The sequence below is a fragment of the Canis aureus genome, chromosome 32, assembly GCF_053574225.1.
Source record: "Canis aureus isolate CA01 chromosome 32, VMU_Caureus_v.1.0, whole genome shotgun sequence".
NCBI classification, from domain to species: domain Eukaryota; kingdom Metazoa; phylum Chordata; class Mammalia; order Carnivora; family Canidae; genus Canis; species Canis aureus.
Genome location: NC_135642.1, coordinates 44,235,012 through 44,254,918, shown reverse-complemented (window position 1 = coordinate 44,254,918; position 19,907 = coordinate 44,235,012). Strand labels below are relative to the sequence as shown.

Below are 19,907 nucleotides of genomic sequence, written 5' to 3'. Positions count from 1 at the left end.
GAGGGGCTCCGGCGGAGGAAGAGGCTCCGTGCAGAGGGGGCTGCGGGCCCGGGAGCAGCTCGGAGGGGCTCGCGGCTCCGCGGAGGGGGCTGCGGGGCGGGAGCGCGAATCCAACAGCGCAAGTCCCGGAGCACAGGGCGCCGGGACACAGCCCAGGATCCAGCCTCCCCCAGGACAGGCAGAGACCGGGAGGGCCCAGGACAGCAAGGACGCTCCTGCCCTGAGCTGAGCAGATCAGCGGCTCCGCCCGGAGCCTCCAGGCCCTGCAGACGGAGAGCTCCGTGGTGACTGCGGGAGCTGACTCCAGGGCTGCAGAGCTGGCCCCGCCACTGCGGTTGTTCCTCCTGGGGCCTCACGGGGTGAACAACCCCCACTGAGCCCTGCACCAGGCAGGGGACAGAGCAGCTCCCCCAAGTGCTAACACCTGAAAATCAGCACAACAGGCCCCTCCCCCAGAAGACCAGCTAGACGGACAAGTTCCAGGGGAAGTCAAGGGACTTAAAGTACACAGAATCAGAAGATACTCCACCGTGGGTTTTTTGTTGTTTTTTGTTTTGTTTTGTTTTGCTTTTTGATTTGTTTGCTTCCCCCACCCTTTTTTTTCCCTTTCTTTCTCTTTCTCTTCTATTTTTTCTTTTTTTTCTTCCTTTTTTTTCCCCCTCTTTCTCTTTTCTTTCCTTCTTTCTCTCCTCTCTTTTTCTCCTTTTCCCAATACAACTTGCTTTTTGGCCACTCTACACTGAGCAAAATGACTAGAAGGAAAACCTCACCTCAAAAGAAAAAATCAGAAACAGTCCTCTCTCCCACAGACTTACAAAATCTGGATTACAATTCAATGTCAGAAAGCCAATTCAGAAGCACTATTATACAGCTACTGGTGGCTCTAGAAAAAAGTATAAAGGACTCAAGAGACTTCATGACTGCAGAATTTAGAGCTAATCAGCAGAAATTAAAAATCAATTGAATGAGATACAATCCAAACTAGAAGTCCTAACGACGAGGGTTAACGAGGTGGAAGAAAGAGTGAGTGACATAGAAGACAAGTTGATGGCAAAGAGGGAAACTGAGGAAAAAAGAGACAAACAATTAAAAGACCATGAAGATAGATTAAGGGAAATAAACGACAGCCTGAGGAAGAAAAACCTACGTTTAATTGGTGTTCCTGAGGGCGCCGAAAGGGACAGAGGGCCAGAATATGTATTTGAACAAATTCTAGCTGAAAACTTTCCTAATCTGGGAAGGGAAACAGGCATTCAGATCCAGGAAATAGAGAGATCCCCCCCTAAAATCAATAAAAACCGTTCAACACCTCGACATTTAATAGTGAAGCTTGCAAATTCCAAAGATAAAGAGAAGATCCTTAAAGCAGCAAGAGACAAGAAATCCCTGACTTTTATGGGGAGGAGTATTAGGGTAACAGCAGACCTCCCACAGAGACCTGGCAGGCCAGAAAGGGCTGGCAGGATATATTCAGGGTCCTAAATGAGAAGAACATGCAACCAAGAATACTTTATCCAGCAAGGCTCTCATTCAAAATGGAAGGAGAGATAAAGAGCTTCCAAGACAGGCAGGAACTGAAAGAATATGTGACCTCCAAACCAGCTCTGCAAGAAATTTTAAGGGGGATTCTTAAAATTCCCCTTTAAGAAGAAGTCCAGTGGAACAATCCACAAAAACAAGGACTGAATAGATATCATGATGACACTAAACTCATATCTCTTAATATTAACTCTGAACGTGAACGGACTTAATGACCCCATCAAAAGGCGCAGGGTTTCAGACTGGATAAAAAAGCAGGACCCATCTATTTGCTGTCTACAAGAGACTCATTTTAGACAGAAGGACACCTACAGCCTGAAAATAAAAGGTTGGAGAACCATTTACCATTCGAATGGTCCTCAAAAGAAAGCAGGGGTAGCCATCCTTACATCAGATAAACTAAAATTCACCCTGAAGACTGTAGTGAGAGATGAAGAGGGACACTATCTCATACTTAAAGGATCTATCCAACAAGAGGACTTAACAATCCTCAATATATATGCCCCGAATGTGGGAGCTGCCAAATATATAAATCAATTAATAACCAAAGTGAAGAAATACTTAGATAATAATACACTTATACTTGGTGACTTCAATGTAGCTCTTTCTATACTCGATAGGTCTTCTAAGCACAACATCTCCAAAGAAACGAGAGCTTTAAATGATACACTGGACCAGATGGATTTCACAGAAATCTACAGAACTTTACATCCAAACTCAACTGAATACACATTCTTCTCAAGTGCACATGGAACTTTCTCCAGAATAGACCACATACTGGGTCACAAATCGGGTCTGAACCGATACCAAAAGATGGGGATTGTCCCCTGCATATTCTCAGACCATAATGCCTTGAAATTAGAACTAAATCACAACAAGAAGTTTGGAAGGACCTCAAACACGTGGAGGTTAAGGACCAGCCTGCTAAAAGATGAAAGGGTCAACCAGGAAATTAAGGAGGAATTAAAAAGATTCATGGAAACTAATGAGAATGAAGATACAACCGTTCAAAATCTTTGGGATGCAGCAAAAGCAGTCCTAAGGGGGAAATACATCGCAATACAAGCATCCATTCAAAAACTGGAAAGAACTCAAATACAAAAGCTAACCTTACACATAAAGGAGCTAGAGAAAAAACAGCAGATAGATCCTACACCCAGGAGAAGACAAGAGTTAATAAAGATTCGAGCAGAACTCAACGAAATCGAGACCAGAAGAACTGTGGAACAGATCAACAGAACCAGGAGTTGGTTCTTTGAAAGAATTAATAAGATAGATAAACCATTAGCCAGCCTTATTAAAAAGAAGAGAGAGAAGACTCAAATTAATAAAATCATGAATGAGAAAGGAGAGATCACTACCAACACCAAGGAAATACAAACGATTTTAAAAACATATTATGAACAGCTATACGCCAATAAATTAGGCAATCTAAAAGAAATGGACGCATTCCTGGAAAGCCACAAACTACCAAAACTGAAACAGGAAGAAATAGAAAACCTGAACAGGCCAATAAACAGGGAGGAAATTGAAGCAGTCATCAAAAACCTCCCAAGACACAAGAGTACAGGGCCAGATGGCTTCCCAGGGGAATTCTATCAAATGTTTAAAGAAGAAATCATACCTATTCTACTAAAGCTGTTTGGAAAGATAGAAAGAGATGGAGTACTTCCAAATTCGTTCTATGAGGCCAGCATCACCTTAATTCCAAAACCAGACAAAGACCCCACCAAAAAGGAGAATTACAGACCAATATCCCTGATGAACATGGATGCAAAAATTCTCAACAAGATACTAGCCAATAGGATCCAACAGCACATTAAGAAAATTATTCACCACGACCAAGTAGGATTTATCCCCGGGACACAAGGCTGGTTCAACACTCGTAAAACAATCAATGTGATGCATCATATCAGCAAGAGAAAGACCAGGAACCATATGATCCTCTCATTAGATGCAGAGAAAGCATTTGACAAAATACAGCATCCATTTCTGATCAAAACTCTTCAGAGTGTAGGGATAGAGGGAACATTCCTCAACATCTTAAAAGCCATCTACAAAAAGCCCACAGCAAATATCATTCTCAATGGGGAAGCACTGGGAGCCTTTCCCCTAAGATCAGGAACAAGACAGGGATGTCCACTCTCACCACTGCTATTCAACATAGTACTGGAAGTCCTAGCCTCAGCAATCAGACAACAAAAAGACATTAAAGGCATTCAAATTGGCAAAGAAGAAGTCAAACTCTCCCTCTTCGCCGATGACATGATACTCTACATAGAAAACCCAAAAGTCTCCACCCCAAGATTGCTAGAACTCATACAGCAATTTGGCAGCATAGCAGGATACAAAATCAATGCCCAGAAATCAGTGGCATTTCTATACACTAACAATGAGACTGAAGAAAGAGAAATTAAGGAGTCAATCCCATTTACAATTGCACCCAAAAGCATAAGATACCTAGGGATAAACCTAACCAAAGAGGTAAAAGATCTATACCCTCAAAACTATAGAACACTTCTGAAAGAAATTGAGGAAGACACAAAGAGATGGAAAAATATTCCATGCTCATGGATTGGCAGAATTAATATTGTGAAAATGTCAATGTTACCCAGGGCAATTTACACGTTTAATGCAATCCCTATCAAAATACCATGGACTTTCTTCAGAGAGTTAGAACAAATTATTTTAAGATTTGTGTGGAATCAGAAAAGACCCTGAATAGCCAGGGGAATTTTAAAAAAGAAAACCATATCTGGGGGCATCACAATGCCAGATTTCAGGTTGTACTACAAAGCTGTGGTCATCAAGACAGTGTGGTATTGGCACAAAAACAGACACATAGATCAATGGAACAGAATAGAGAACCCAGAAGTGGACCCTGAACTTTATGGTCAACTAATATTCGATAAAGGAGGAAAGACTATCCACTGGAAGAAAGACAGTCTCTTAAATACATGGTGCTGGAAAATTGGACATCCACATGCAGAAGAATGAAAGTAGACCACTCTCTTTCACCATACACAAAGATAAACTCAAAATGGATGAAAGATCTAAATGTGAGACAAGATTCCATCAAAATCCTAGAGGAGAACACAGGCAACACCCTTTTTGAACTCGGCCACAGTAACTTCTTGCAAGATACATCCACGAAGGCAAAAGAAACAAAAGCAAAAATGAACTATTTGGACTTCATCAAGATAAGAAGCTTTTGCACAGCAAAGGATACAGTCAACAAAACTAAAAGACAACCTACAGAATGGGAGAAGATATTTGCAAAAGACGTATCAGATAAAGGGCTAGTTTCCGAGATCTATAAAGAACATCTTAAACTCAACACCAAAGAAACAAACAATCCAATCATGAAATGGGCAAAAGACATGAAGAGAAATCTCACAGAGGAAGACATAGACATGGCCAACATGCACATGAGAAAATGCTCTGCATCACTTGCCATCAGGGAAATACAAACCAAAACCACAATGAGATACCACCTCACACCAGTGAGAATGAGGAAAATTAACAAGGCAGGAAACCACAAATGTTGGAGAGGATGCGGAGAAAAGGGAACCCTCTTACACTGTTGGTGGGAATGTGAACTGGTGCAGCCACTCTGGAAAACTGTGTGGAGGTTCCTCAAAGAGTTAAAAATAGACCTGCCCTACGACCCAGCAATTGCACTGTTGGGGATTTACCCCAAAGATACAGATGCAATGAAACGCAGGGACACCTGCACCCCGATGTTTATAGCAGCAATGGACACAATAGCCAAGCTGTGGAGGGAGCCTCGGTGTCCATCGAAAGATGAGTGGATAAAAAAGATGTGGTTTATGTATACAATGGAATATTACTCAGCTATTAGAAATGACAAATACCCACCATTTGCTTCAACGTGGATGGAACTGGAGGGTATTATGCTGAGTGAAGTAAGTCAATCGGAGAAGGACAAACATATGTTCTCATTCATTTGGGGAATATAAATAATAGTGAAAGGGAATATAGGGAAGGGAGAAGAAATGTGTGGGAAATATCAGAAAGGGAGATAGAACGTAAAGTCTGCTAACTCTGGGAAACGAACTAGGGGTGGTAGAAGGGGAGGAGGGCGGGGGGTGGGAGTGAATGGGTGACGGGCACTGGGGGTTATTCTGTATTTTGGTAAATTGAACACCAATAAAAAATAAATTTTAAAAAATAAAATAATAAAAAATAAATTAAAATAAATTTAAAAAATCTGCTTAAAGCACAAGAAAAAAAAGTGAAGGAAGTAAGCAATTATAGGGCAAGATCAGGGAAAATAAGAAATTTAAAGAGGTGAGGGTTACCTGGGTGGCTCAGTGGTTGGGCATCTACCTTTGGCTCAGGTCGTAATTCCGGGGTCCTGGGATTGAGTCCCGCATTGGGCTCCCCACAGGGAGCCTGCTTCTCCCTCTGTCTATGTTTCTGCCTCTCTATCATGAATAAATAAAATCTTTAAAAAAATTTTTTTTAAATTTTTTTTTAAAGACACAAGTCCAGGAATCAGGGCTGCTTTTGCCCCAGAGGCACCTGGCAATTCCAATGGACACAGCCAATATAGAAAAGGTGAGCAGAGTTTGCTAGACTTGCAAAAGAACACAAACAAAATCTGTCCAGGGCCACACCAGGCATTAGGTTGAAACCTGGAAGTTTCATCCCAAGAATAAGAGTAAACTAGAAATAGATTAACCCTCACAAAAAACAGATCCAATTTTGAATCATTTCAATATCTGACAGGATTAAACTATAACTGCCAGTGTCCCTAGCCATTGCCAAAAACAAAATTAAATTTTATAGGGAATATCTTATCATTATAGACATCAAAGTATCTATTAAATTATAATATCTGCACCCAATCAAAAGTTACCAGGAACACTGTGAAACATGTCAAATATCTGAAAATCAAGAAAAAAACAGAAAATAAAAACATACCCACATATGATAAAAATAATGGAGTTATCAGACAAAGATTTTAAGGTGATTCTACTTAATGTGGCCCAGAAAATTAAAGATTGAGGGGCACCTGGGTGGCTCAGTCAGTTAAGTGTCTGACTCCTGATTTCGGCTCAGCTCATGATCAAGCCCTGTGTCAGGCTCCATGCTCAGTAGAGTCTGCTTGTCCCTTCCCCTCTTCACCTCCTCCCTCAACCCCCTGCTCACATGGGTGCACTCTCTCTCAAACAAATAAATAAATAAAATCTTTTTTAAAAAAAGAAGTCAGGTAGAGAGACAAATACCATACGATTTTATTCATATGAGGAATTTAAGAAACAAAACAAATGAACAAAAGAAGCAAACTGAGTAGTACACAGAATTGCTGAAATCACCATATTGTACACTTGAAACTAATATAATGCTATATGTTAACTATGCTGGAATTAAAATAAATTTAAAAAAAAAAGAATGGGAGCCATATCAATACTGAACAAAACAGACTTTAAGGCAATGATTACTACTAGAGATAGAATGATGTTTCATAATGATAAAAGGTTCATCAACCAGTAAATTATAATAATTCTAAATATGCATCTAATAACATATAAGGAAAAACTGAAATAGGCAAAAACACTATCCTTGTGGAAGATTCTCATAGACCGCTTTAAGAACCTGGCAGAAGAAGTAGACAAAAACAGTTCAGCAACAACAAAGAAGACTTGAACAACATAATTAACAAACTTGACATATTTGATAGAACAGGAACTCAACATTCAACAATAGTAGAATATACAGTCTTTTCAAGTGTATGTTATTTTCCAGACTGTTGACACCATGGGTCATAAAGCAACTCTCACTAGATTTCAAAGAATAGAAAGTACCAAAGAGAGATAATCAGAAAAATCTTCGTATGTTTGGAAATTAAGCAATATATTTCTAAATAACTTACAAGTAAGTCACATTGGGAATTTTAAAAATTTTTTCAATTGAGTCATAATAAAAATATGACATATCAGTACTTACACAGCAGCCAAAACCATGCTTAAAGGAAAATGTATAGCCATAAATAATATAATGACAAAAAACTAAAAATCAATGACCTCAGTCTCTATTTAAAGAAGCTAGAAAGAGTAGCATATTAATTCAAAAAAGAAGGAAATAATAAGTAGCAAAGAACAATAAAATACAAGACACATATAACAGTGAAAAACTAATAATAAAATCTAAAATGGGGTTATTTTAAAATGCTAATGAAATGCTTATTGAGCAAAAAGAAGACAAGAATAATCAATATGAGGAATAAAAAAGGAACATCACTACAGATTCTAGAATCTCCAGACTTTAAAAAGATAAATGGATATTATAACTAATACATCAACTTATAATATTTAATAAAATACACAAATTCCTTGAAAATATAATTTATCAAATCTGGCATAAAAGGAAACAAAATCTGAACATTTATTAAAGAAACTGATTCCCACAAAAAGAAAATCCAGAGATGAGTTTCACTGGTAAATTCTCCAAACCATGTAAGCAAAAAATTACACTAAATTCTTCTAGAAAATAAAAGGAACACAATTCATTTCATAAGGCCTGCCTCAACCCTAATATCAGAACCTAACTGGATAATGCAAGCAAAGTAAATTACCAAACTATCTCATGAGTAAAGATATGAAAATAACACACACATGCATATGCACACATAGATTTGTAAATCGAATCCAGGAAGGTATCACGACCAAGTTGAGTTTATTTCAATTATGTAAGTCTAGTTTAACATTTTCAAATCAATTAATATAATCTACCACATAAGCAGAATGAAGGAATAGAGCCTTATGTTCATCTCAACACATGAAAAAAAAGCGCATGATAAAGACTCTTCACAAACTACAACGAACACCATATTTAATGATATAATGCTGAAAGACACAAGGATGCCTACCATCACCACTTTCATTCAATGCTGTACTGAATGCCCTAACCTGTGCAATTAGGTGAGAAAAAGGCAGACAGTGAAACCACAAAATTAACCTGGATTAGTTTGTTAAACTAGAAAATACAGAAATGCTCAAAGAATAATAGCGACCTATCATAAGAGCCAGGTTGAAGGAGCTTCCACTGGCTAAATCTGGGACAATTTGAGCATCAAAATTATGATAGCAACAGATTACAACACTAAATAAAAAATATCCAAGAATCTAGATACACAGAGAGTTGGGAGAATGTAAACTTTTTCCTCATAGTAGATCTTTAATAAATGTTATCGTCAAAGAGTGGTGAATGTTTGATGAGGGACAGGGTATTTACATAACCTGAAAGTTTCTCTCAACAAACTACTTATTAATTTTAAAAGAGAAAACACAAAACTGTAAACAGAAAAACCAATACTACATTAACCAAGTGATCAAAGGTAACATGACCAAAAGCAGAACAAACTGGCCATCATCAGTCATGTGATACTCTGCCAAAATATACAAAAATCTGATTCTAGGGACAAAATATACAAAAATCTGATTCTAGGGTGGCTCAGTTGGTTAAGTGCCCAACTCTTGACCTCAGCATAGGTCTTGATTTCAGGGTCATGAGTCCAAGCCTTCCGTCGGGCTTTACACCCTGCTAAGCGCAAGTTTTTTCCATTTTACCATTTTGGATAAAAATCTCTGAATCAAAAAAAAATTTAAAAATTAAAAAAATCTCTGAATCACACTTCCCTCTTAAACAGAGGCTAGTGAACCAACTTCCTCTTTCCTTGGTACTTCCAGGTTATTGTTATCAAACAACAACTTTTGTACGATATTACAGTATGCCCTCGGGAGCTATAGAAGTGCGAAGGATGGCTGCTGTAAAATAAATGGGCCAAAGTGCTGTTTAGATTTTTTGGAGCTCTTTACTTCCTGATGATTATGCAGAACACAAAACCTTAATTCTTAAGTTATGTTCTCTTCTTCCCTATCCAGCTATCACCTTTCAATTCTTATCTTAGAATTATGGGAACGTTACTACTATGGTTCTGGATAAGAAACCCGAGAATTCTACAAGTACAGTGAATATACATATGCTCATTGTGTGAATTATCTGTTATGGATGACCACAGACATTTTTAATTTACTTTTGGGTTTTGGGCCACATTCCTTAAAGTCACGGTTGGCAAACTAGCAGTGCTTTACTACACTTTGCCCATTAGATCTGTTTAAAAACAAGACAAATCAATAGAAAATACTATGAAGCTATAATATGAAATAAAAATCTCTGATACTCTAGGGTATCCTGCAAAGATACTAAATGAAAAAGAGATGGAAGGAAGGAAGGACAAAAAAACGAAGGTTAGTGTGTAAGGTAGTCTGATCACTTACCATCATTCTTTAATTCCCTTGTATGTCAAGAAGCTCATTTACCACATAAACCCCTGGGGTGTGACTCCTACAATAAAATATATATACATATACTCTTAGTCATAACATCGTCAAAAATTATTTATACTTAAAAAGATACAAGTCTCATCACAAGTCTGTCATTACATTAAACAACAAAAAAAAATAAAATCACTCCTTTATATTGCCTATTTTTTTTAAAGATTTATTTATTTATGATAGAGAGAGAGAGAGAGAGAGAGAGGCAGAGACACAGGAGGAGGGAGAAGCAGGCTCCATGCCGGGAGCCCGACGCAGGACTCGATCCTGGGACTCCAGGATCGCACCCTGGGCCAAAGGCAGGCACCAAACTGCTATGCCACCCAGGGATCCCCATATATTGCCTATTTAGACACAATATAGCATGTTTTAAATATTTCATGCTGAACAATACCTCAATTCTCTCCCCCCCCCCCCAGATTTTAAGTTAAATAGAAGAAAAACACTGTTAATTACACGAATAGTCTATGACATCCCAATCCAGAGATTTTTTTTTTTTACTACCATCTATATAGTGCACACAACACACGGTATATCCTTACTCAGTTCACAAATATATGCTTAACCAAAACAAAAGTTTCATAAAGTAACATTTACCCCTGTTGTGTGAGATACACTCTGATATATCCTCATTTTTCAAATGGCCCACTAATGAATGACAATTCAATACACAAAACATAACCTCTTCTTAGGAACTTTCAAAAACTGAGGTTTTATCAGAATATTTTAATTACTATTCCATAAACCTCCACATAGAACAGATCTTACTTTTCAGGATACCAACATAATGAGACCAAACCTTTACTCAAAGAAACCCAAAGCAGAAACCCAGACAGAACACAAAGGATCAAGGATATTGCTAGAAAGGGCATAATCCTGTAAGAAAAGCTAATGAACAAATAAAACAAAGCAATTAGAACCTAGGTACTTTGGGGATCCCTGGGTGGCTCAGCAGTTTGGTGCCTCCCTTCAGCCCAGAGCGTGATCCTGGAGACCGGGGATTGAGTCCCACTTCGGGCTCCCTGCATGGAGCCTGCTTCTCCCTCTGCCTGTGTCTCTGCCTCTCTCTGTGTGTCTCTCATGAATAAATAAATAAAATTTAAGAAAAAAAAAAAAAAAAAGAAGAACCTAGGTATTTCTGGGATGACAGCTTAGGTAATCTATCCTTTGTCAAGTAAATTTGCTCCTTTTAAAATGTGGCACCTTAAATGAAAACACATGTCTAAAAAAAAAAAAAAAAAGAAAAGAAAACACATGTCTACACAAAAGCTTATACCCACGTATTCATGGCAGCATTATATATAATGGCCAAAACAACCCAAATGTCCACCAAATGATGGATAATTAAAACGTGGTATATTCCAATGGAATATTATTGGGCCATAAAAAGGAATAAAGGGCTTATACATGCTACAACATGGAGGAACCTTAAAAACATTATGCTAAGTGAAAGAAGTCAGTCAAAAAAGACAATATATTATATAATTTATAGGTAATTTCCAGAATAGGCAAATCCATAGTCGGAAAATAGATGGGGACGCCTGGGGAGCTCAGTGGTTGAGCATCTGCCTTTGGCTCAGGGCGTGATCCTGGAGTTCCCGGATCCAGTCCCACGTCGGGCTCCCTGCATGGAGCCTGCTTCTCCCTCTGCCTGTCTCTGCCTCTCTCTCTGTGTCTCTCACGAATAAATAAAATCTTTAAAAAAATAGATTATTGGTTCCCTAGAGCTAGGGAGTTGGAGAAAAATGGGAATGATTGCTAACAAGGACAGGGTTTCTTTTTGGGATGATGAAAATATTCTAAAACTCATTATTGTAACGGCTGCACAACTCTGTGAATATACTAAAAGCTATTTTTTAAATGGCCAAATTGTATGGTGTATGAATTATACGTCAATTAAACTGTTCTATGTTTTTACACGCAGTGTCTCTGTTCACAACTCTCAATTCCTCTCCATCTCAAGTAAGAGCCAAAGTCCCCACAGTAGCCTACCATACTCATACCTCTTGGACCACAACTCAGCTCCTTTCCATTTTGTTCATTCCACTCTAGCCACGCTGGCTTCTTCATGTTCCCCAACATGCAGACACACTCCTGCCTCAGGGCTTTATGCTTATTAGACACTTATTTAGACACTCAACATTTACTCCATCTTTGCTCTCATGTCATTTCCTCAGGTGAGGCCTTCCCAAACACTCTATCATTGCAACCCATCTAAGTGTGCCTGCCTGGCTCAGTCAGTACAGCATGTAACTCTTAATCTCAGGGTATGAGTTCAAGCCCCATGTTGGACATAAAGATTACTTTTAAAAATTAAAATAAAATCTTTAAATAAATAAAGTAGCAACCCATTTATCCTGACTCCCACCCCTGACAGTCCCTATTCCACTTCTCCTCTAGAGCATTTATCACTTTATATTATTTACTTAATTGGTATACTCTCCATCTCTGCCTAGAAGAACATAAGCTTCATGGTGTTTGTTGGTTTTGTTACTGCTATAGCCTCAGTACCTTGAACGGTGTCTGCCATTGAGTAGGCATTAAACACTTATTTACTAATAAATAAAGCCCATGGTAAAGAACATTTGTTCACCAGGTTGCCTTGCTCTCATCCTCCTACATATTCAAAGCCTTCCAAATGTTCCAGATGAACTCAAAAGTCATCTTCAAAAAGTCTACTCTGACATCCCCAGCTGACAGAGATCTTCTACATCTGAATTCCTAGATCACTTCCTCTGTATTCTTCTAAAAAGTAGGGGAAAACATGATATAGCAGAAAGAGTATATAGAGACATTGATATCAACCAAATCACTGGCTATGCGACCTTGAGAAGTCATTTAATGTCTTTGAGTGTCGGTATTCTCATCTTTATAAAGATGAAGAGTTTTAAAAAGCTATGTCCTCATTTTTCCAAAATAGATAAACAAATAGCTAACAAGAACACGAAAAGATGTTGAACATCATTAATCCTTACAGATATACAAATCACAACCACAATAAGGTACCACTTCATACCCACTAGGATGGATGGCTATAATCCAAAAGACAAACAATAACAAGTATTGGGGAGGTTATGAAAAAATTGGAGGCAACGTATGCTGCTGGTTAGGAATGTAAAACGCCATAGCTGATTTTGTAAATAGTCTGGCAGTTCCTCAAAAAGTTAAACATAGCTACCATATGACCTAGCAATTCTACTCCTAGGTATATAGCCAAGAGAAATAAAAACATATGTCCACACCAAAATTTGCATACAAATGTTTACAGCAGCATCAATTCACCATACTCAAAAGGTGAAATAATCCAAATGTCCATCAACTGATGGATAAAATAGAATGTGGTGTATCTACACAATAAAATATTATTTAGCCGCAAAAAGACATGAAGTTTCTGAAAAAATCAAAACTCTGAATCATAGACAGGGAAAAGATCAAGTGCTATAGAAGTTAGGGAGAAGGAAGGATAAACAGGCAGGACACAGAGAATGTTTACGGTGGTAAAAATATTCTATATGATACTATAATGGTGGATACAGTACATGTCATTACACATTTTTCCAAACCCATAAACACAACACCTAGAGTAATCTACAGACTTGGGTGTGATAGGGACTTCACAATGTCAATGTAAGTTAAATCAATTGGTAGGGGATGTTGATAAAGGGGAGCTAAACATAAGTAGAGGTAGGAAGAATATGGGAAGTCTCTGTACTTTCCTCTCAATTTAAATGCTAATAGCGGATTAAAACCTGTAGATACGGTTTGGCTTTAGGAGTCTGGTGCATTGGGGTGACTGTTTGGTGTCACCAAGAGGACGTTCCATGCCAGCCGGGCAGCTGCACTCCTCTCTTGGATGAACAACGGCAAATGAAAGAGCAATACCAAGCTTTGGGAACATAAAGCTGCAAGGAAGCAGAAGAGGACACGGAGTGTAGTTATGACAAGCCTGGGCCATGGACCAGGACTCTGGGATCACGCTCTGAGCCGAAGGCAGATGCTCAACCACTGAGCCACCCAGGTGCCCCTGTAGGGTGGCTTTAATAAGACATTTTCTTTAATTGCTGTTAGATCTCTAGATAGGAAATAATGTTTAAATATACAAAATGTGCATTCTTTGCCTTCAGTTTCTGAAATGTGAATTCTAGTTGTACAGTTAAAAAAAAAAGTGTGACCCTAAAACTGCTCTAAAAAAAAATAAAGTGACAAAAAAAAGGGAGTTCTGTTACATGCTACAACGTGAACACTGAAAACATGCTAAATGGAAGAAGCCAGACACAAAAGACCACATATTACATGATTCTGTTAATATGAAATGCCAGAATAGGCAAATCCACAGAGAAAAAAAATGTAGATGAGTGGATGCCTAGGGCTGGTACAGAAGGAAGTAGGATGGAGGAGAGAGGGAGGTCAAGAATGGGGAATGGCTGTTATGGGGTTTCATATTGGGGTTTTGAAAATATTCTAAAGTTAATAGTGATGATGGTTACACAAACCTGTGAATACACTAAAAACCACTGAAGTATACACTTTAATGGCTGAATTTTATGGTATCTGAGATATATCTTAATAAAGCTATTAAAAAAAAAATACCTAATCCAGAACTCCCAAAATTTCAGGCATTCGGTTACTCCTTTCATATTTGTCATGACTACCATCCATACTATTATTTATATAACATTTTTCCTAAATAAAACTTTTACTTCCACTGTAAAAGAAAATGTATAACACTACCATAAACAAAAAAATCAGTTAATATAAAAAAAATAGATATGGCAAATATTGGCAGTGCTACCCAAATAAATTTGAGAAACTCTAGGTTACTGCAAAACAATGGGCAAACAGAAAATGGAGCGCGCGTGCGCGCGCACACACACACACACACACACACACACACACAAGAAAACAAGTCAGTAAACAGAGCAGACACTAGGATTGACTGGGCCAGGGATTTCAAAATAAGCTCTTGCCAGTGAGAAACTGAAGTCTCACGTGTCCTAGCCTGCCCTATAGTCCCAGAAAGTCTACAGAGACACCTGAGAGTCCTACAAATGATAATGGGAAGATTGGCTCAATTGCCAAGAAAGGCCTGCCTCTCTTCTTTACCTGGGTTTAGGTACACAGGTTCTGAAAAGGCAAGAAGTAAATGGCAGACCCCAAACAGTGAGAAGTCTGCTAGGAACTCTACTCTAAAAAATATAGGCCCATCCAACAGAAGCCAGAACAATACATCTATGAATTGTTCTCACACTTGCTAATAAATCCCAGAAAAACTGGGCTTGGCAATCTCCAATGCTCACAAAATCTATCACTCATGTTCTTGCATTTTCTGAAATTGAAGAAAAATCAAATATTTCCCTGAGTCTGGTACTTAATGCCATTGTCGGCATACTCAAAAACTACCAGTAATTGTTCATGTCTTTGCTAAGTGGAAAATAAATGTATTATGGTAAAATAAGAACTTTGAAGAACAGAGACGTTTTTATAATGCTAAGCTGTTTAGTGAAGTTTTCCATTCTGATCACTCCCATGAATAAATCAACCAGAGGCATTTACCCTTCTCCTGTGAACCTGGCATGCCTCTCTGAAAATACCGAATTACCTTTCTTTTGCAATACTGTATTATATAGGCCTAACACGAACTGAAATCTTTACAAATGAAATATGTCTGAGATTTGCTTCAAACCAATGAAGGGGGGTTAGCTTTTATGAGACAAGATTGTGCATGCGTACGTAATTACTGAAATAGACTGGTAATAGCAATTAATTCTACTATCCTAATCCACATGCTTTCAAAATGTATAATGAACTTACTGATGTGGGAAGCAAAGGCAGAAGAAAAATTAAATTTCCTTCCTACCTACACCCCATTAACAAGTCCTGGAAACTGGCAGAGTGACATTTCTCTAGGGACTCAGCTGCCTCTACATTAATACTTAGCTAAGGGCAAAAGGCAATCTTAGCCTGACCCCCAGGATCTCTAAGTCTACTTTAACATATAAAAATTTCTTTGAAAACTTCATTTCTATTCCGAGATACATGTTGGCAATCATCCCCCCAACATTTGACCCACTGATATACATCTGAAGGGTCTCGCAACTAAGGTTTACTAGACAGCAATAAATGACCTTTCACCAACAATATTTGGCCCCTCAAGGTCCTGGAAACCTTGCTTCCAAAATTCCTTAGAGTCTTACGCTTTCCTTAACCCCCTCCCAACTTGGAAGTATATATAATGGGCCACTCCTCATGACCCCGGTGCAGCTCTTTCTGCCCACAGGTCCTGTCCCTGTGCTTTAATAAAACCGCCTTTTTGCACCAAAGACGTCTCAAGAATCTTTTTTGGCCATCAGCTTCGAACCCTAACATCTTTCCTATATCACTTGCTACTTCAAGAAATTATTAAAAAGTAGTCATTATTTTAGCAAAACTTCGTGAAATTGTTAGTATTTCGTGTCCAGAATAAAGTCTTTCTATATATCACTTCCTCCTAAGAATTTTTGAAGGTGGCTCCACCAGTGAACTGCAGGTCTTTTGCTGTTTATATTTGATGAGATCTACTACCAAAGCCATCCACGCATAAAACTGGAAATGGATTTTTATTAATTACTTGATCTGTTATTCAAGCCATTTGCAGTTCTCACTTCTACAATTTTAGAAATGCCAATTTCACAATAGATATCAGATTGCACCATTAAAGAATTCCGTTTAACTTCCCACTATATACCCCCACCACTTTTTTTTTTAAAGATTTATTTTTATTTATTTATGATAGACATAGAGAGAGAGAGAGAGAGAGAGAGGCAGAGACACAGGCAGAGGGAGAAGCAGGCTCCATGCCGGGGGCCCCATGCGGGACTCCATCCCGGGACTCCAGGATCGTGCCCTGGGCCAAAGGCAGGCAGGAAACCGCTGAGCCACCCAGGGATCCCCACCACCACCACTTTCTAAATGTTTAAAGAATGTTCACTTGTGACTCCCAAATAATTTTGTTTCTCCTTTAAAATTAGGATGAGTTGTGGTTAGTTATAAAGATGAAAGAAAGGGCAGAATCTCAAGCCCCTTCATCTTATCTTTAAAACATTCTTGTGAAGTGATTAAATGAAGTGATATCAACATTAATATCAAATCAACCTTTTAGTGATTCTTAAGTATCTATGAAGCCTTAAGGACATCTTTGAAGTCTATGTTTAAAACACTGTAATTCTATGTTTAGAATACTGTAATTCTATTCTATGTTTAAAACAATGTAATTTTTTAATTGACTCTTTAATTGCTTAAAATATTAATTCCTAATTCCCAGGACCCCTGGGTGGCTCAGTGGTTGAGTGTCTGCCTTCCCCCAGGGCATGAACCTCAGAGTTTCCAGGATCGAGTCCCATGTTGGGCTCCCTGCATGGAGCCTGCTTCTCCCTCTGCCTGCCTCTCCCTCTCTGTGTCTCTCACGAATAAACACATAAAGTCTTTAAAAATAAAAACATTATCATTTAAACTGTAGTCACCAAAATTATTTACACGTGCATTTGTATGGTAACATTGAATATGTTTCCATGCATAACCCACCAGGTGGACCAACCTAAGATGGTTAACCACAGAGGTTAAAATTGCAGGGCAGCCAGGGTGGCTCAGCAGTTGAGCATCTATCTGCCTTTGGCCCAGGGCTTGATCCTGGGGTCCCAAGATTGAGTCTCACCTCGGGCTCCCTGCATGGAGCCTGCTTCTCCCTCTGCCTGGGTCTCTGCCTCTTTCTCTGTGTGTCTCTCATGAATAAATAAATAAAATCATAAAAAAAAAAATTTAAAAAGTATAAACTGCAGCACAAGGGAGTGGGGAGAAGAGGTAAGCATTTGCTGAGCGCTTACTATGGGGGACGAGCAGCTCTAATGCTTTACAGACACCTCATTTACTTGCTATCAACAAATCCATGAGGTGAATATTATCTCCATTTTACAGAAGAGTAAACCAAGGCTCAGAAAAGTTAGTCTCCAAAGGTCAAGCAGTTGAGGCTGGGATTCAAAGTTGGGTCAATCTGCCTTCAAAGGCATCATTATCACACTTCCTCCCACAAAGAAACTTTCCAAATAATATTAGAAATGGACTCTTGGGGATCCCTGGGTGGCGCAGCGGTTTAGCGTCTGCCTTCGGCCCAGGGCGTGATCCTGGAGACCCGGGATCGAGTCCCCCGTCGGGCTCCCTGCATGGAGCCTGCTTCTCCCTCTGCCTGTGTCTCTCATGAATAAATGAATAAAATCTTTAAGAAAAAAAAAATTTTTTTTGACTCTTTAGGGCAGCCCGGGTGGCTCAGCGGTTAGCGCCGCCTTCAGCCCAGGCCGTGACCCGGGGTCGCGGGATCGAGTCCCACATCAGGCCCCTGCATGGAGCCTGCTTCTCCCTCCGCCTGCGTCTCTCCCTCTCTCTTTCTGTGTCTCTCATGAATAAATCAATGTAATTTTTTTGATTGACTCTTTAATTACTTAAAATATTAATTCCTAAAAAATGAAACCTTTCCATCACTGACGCCGCGGACGGAAGCAAAGTCAGTCAGAGTCACACAAACGCCACCTGGTTGCACTCACGTGTGGGATTTGAGAAGCAAAACAGACGAAGGGGGAGGGGAAGGGAGACCAGATGAAGCCGGGAAGGGCGGCAAACCCTAAAGCGCTCGCACCTACCGGGGCACGGGGGGGGGGGGGGGGGGGGGGCGCCGCGGGCGGGGCCGGCGGTTACGCGGGGCCGAGCGGCCGGACGCTGCCCCTGACGCGACCTCCCTCGGGTCCACAGACCTTGAGGGAAAACCCAGGCGGTCGCCGCAGCCTGTCATCGCTTCCGGGGGGGCGTACGCGGACCTTCCGACGCGCGCGTCTCGCGCTGAAGCCCAGGGAGGGCCCCGGCGCCCTCGGCCGCCGCCCCCTGAGGCGAGCGTCACGCCCCCGCCCGCGGCTGCACCACGAGGGGCCGGAGCCGCGGGGACCCGGGGCCGCGACGTGCGGCACAAAGCGCTGCTCCGCGGGTGAGGAGCGGGGCCGCCCCGGGCCGGAGGGCGCGCACGGGCCCGCGGGGACCAGGCCTCCGGGACGCGTCTCGCGGCGGCGGCGGCGGCGGCGGGCACCTGCGCGGGGCGGCCGGCGGCGGCGTCCTCGGGGCCCGCCCCCCGCACGGTCCGCGCCCTCCGGCCCGCGGGAGCCCGCCCGCCGCCGCCCCGGCCTCCGGAGGGAGCCCCGGGCCCGCCCGAGCGGCCGCCATCCCCTCCCCCGCCCCGCCCGCCCGCCAGGTGAGGGACGCCGGGGAAGGGGAGCGCCGCCGCCATCTTGCCCCTGGGACCCCGCGACACACCCAGCCGGCCCGCGGCCCCGCCGCGCCCTCCCCGCCCTCCCCGCCCTCCCCGCCCTGCGCGCCGCGGGCCCGCGCGGACACTCACCCCCGGCCGCCCGGCGCAGTTCGGGGCGGCTCCGAGCGTCCCGCCGGGAAAGGGGCGGGGCGGGGCGGGGCGGGGCGGGGGCGCGGCGGGGGCGGGGCGGCGGGCCGCGCACCACGTGACGCCAGCGGGCCGCGAGGCTCGGAGCCCCGGGCGCGGCCGTCAGTGCGCCGGCGCGGGCGAGGCGGGGGCGGGGGCGGGGGCGGGGGCGGGGGCGGCTGCTGCTCCTGCTGCTACTCCGCCGGGGGCTGCTCCGCGGCCGCTGCTCCTCCTGCTGCTGCTGCTCCGCGGCGCCGCCGCTGCTGCCTCTCGGCTCAGCCTCCTCCTCGCCGCGCTGCGCCGGCTCCGCTGCTGCCGGCCGCCGCCTGGGGTTCGCGCCCTCTCCCGCGCCAGCTCCCCGCCGTGCGGGTTCGGGGCCGCGAGCACAAACCCCGGGGACGCGGGCTTCCTCTCCTTCGGAGACAGTCACGGCTCTGAACCCAGCCGGGAACTCCGCGCGCCCCAGTCCGTGGGCCGCCGCCACTCGTTGGGGAACCGCGGCTCGCCCTCGGCCCCCCGCGCCCTCGCTCGCGGCCCCCGCCCCGCCCGCCCCG

General features: G+C 42.1%; 1 protein-coding gene across 8 annotated transcripts in view; it reads right to left on the bottom strand.

The window, feature by feature from the left end:
* SCAPER (S-phase cyclin A associated protein in the ER) overlaps positions 1-19,907 on the bottom strand; it is a 421,844-nt gene that overhangs the window by 401,575 nt on the left and 362 nt on the right. For 4 of the 8 annotated variants that reach the window (XM_077882046.1, XM_077882049.1, XM_077882051.1 and 1 more), the window contains exons 1-2: positions 19,318-19,402; positions 9,846-9,912 (exon numbers count right to left, since the gene is read on the bottom strand). In XM_077882046.1, the coding sequence (XP_077738172.1) occupies positions 9,846-9,851 (6 nt within the window). In that variant the 5' untranslated portion in view covers positions 9,852-9,912; positions 19,318-19,402. Of the gene's footprint in view, positions 1-9,845; positions 9,913-18,475; positions 18,498-19,317; positions 19,404-19,907 lie in introns of those variants that run through there. The other 4 variants (XM_077882050.1, XM_077882047.1, XM_077882048.1 and 1 more) reach the window with 4 other exon arrangements.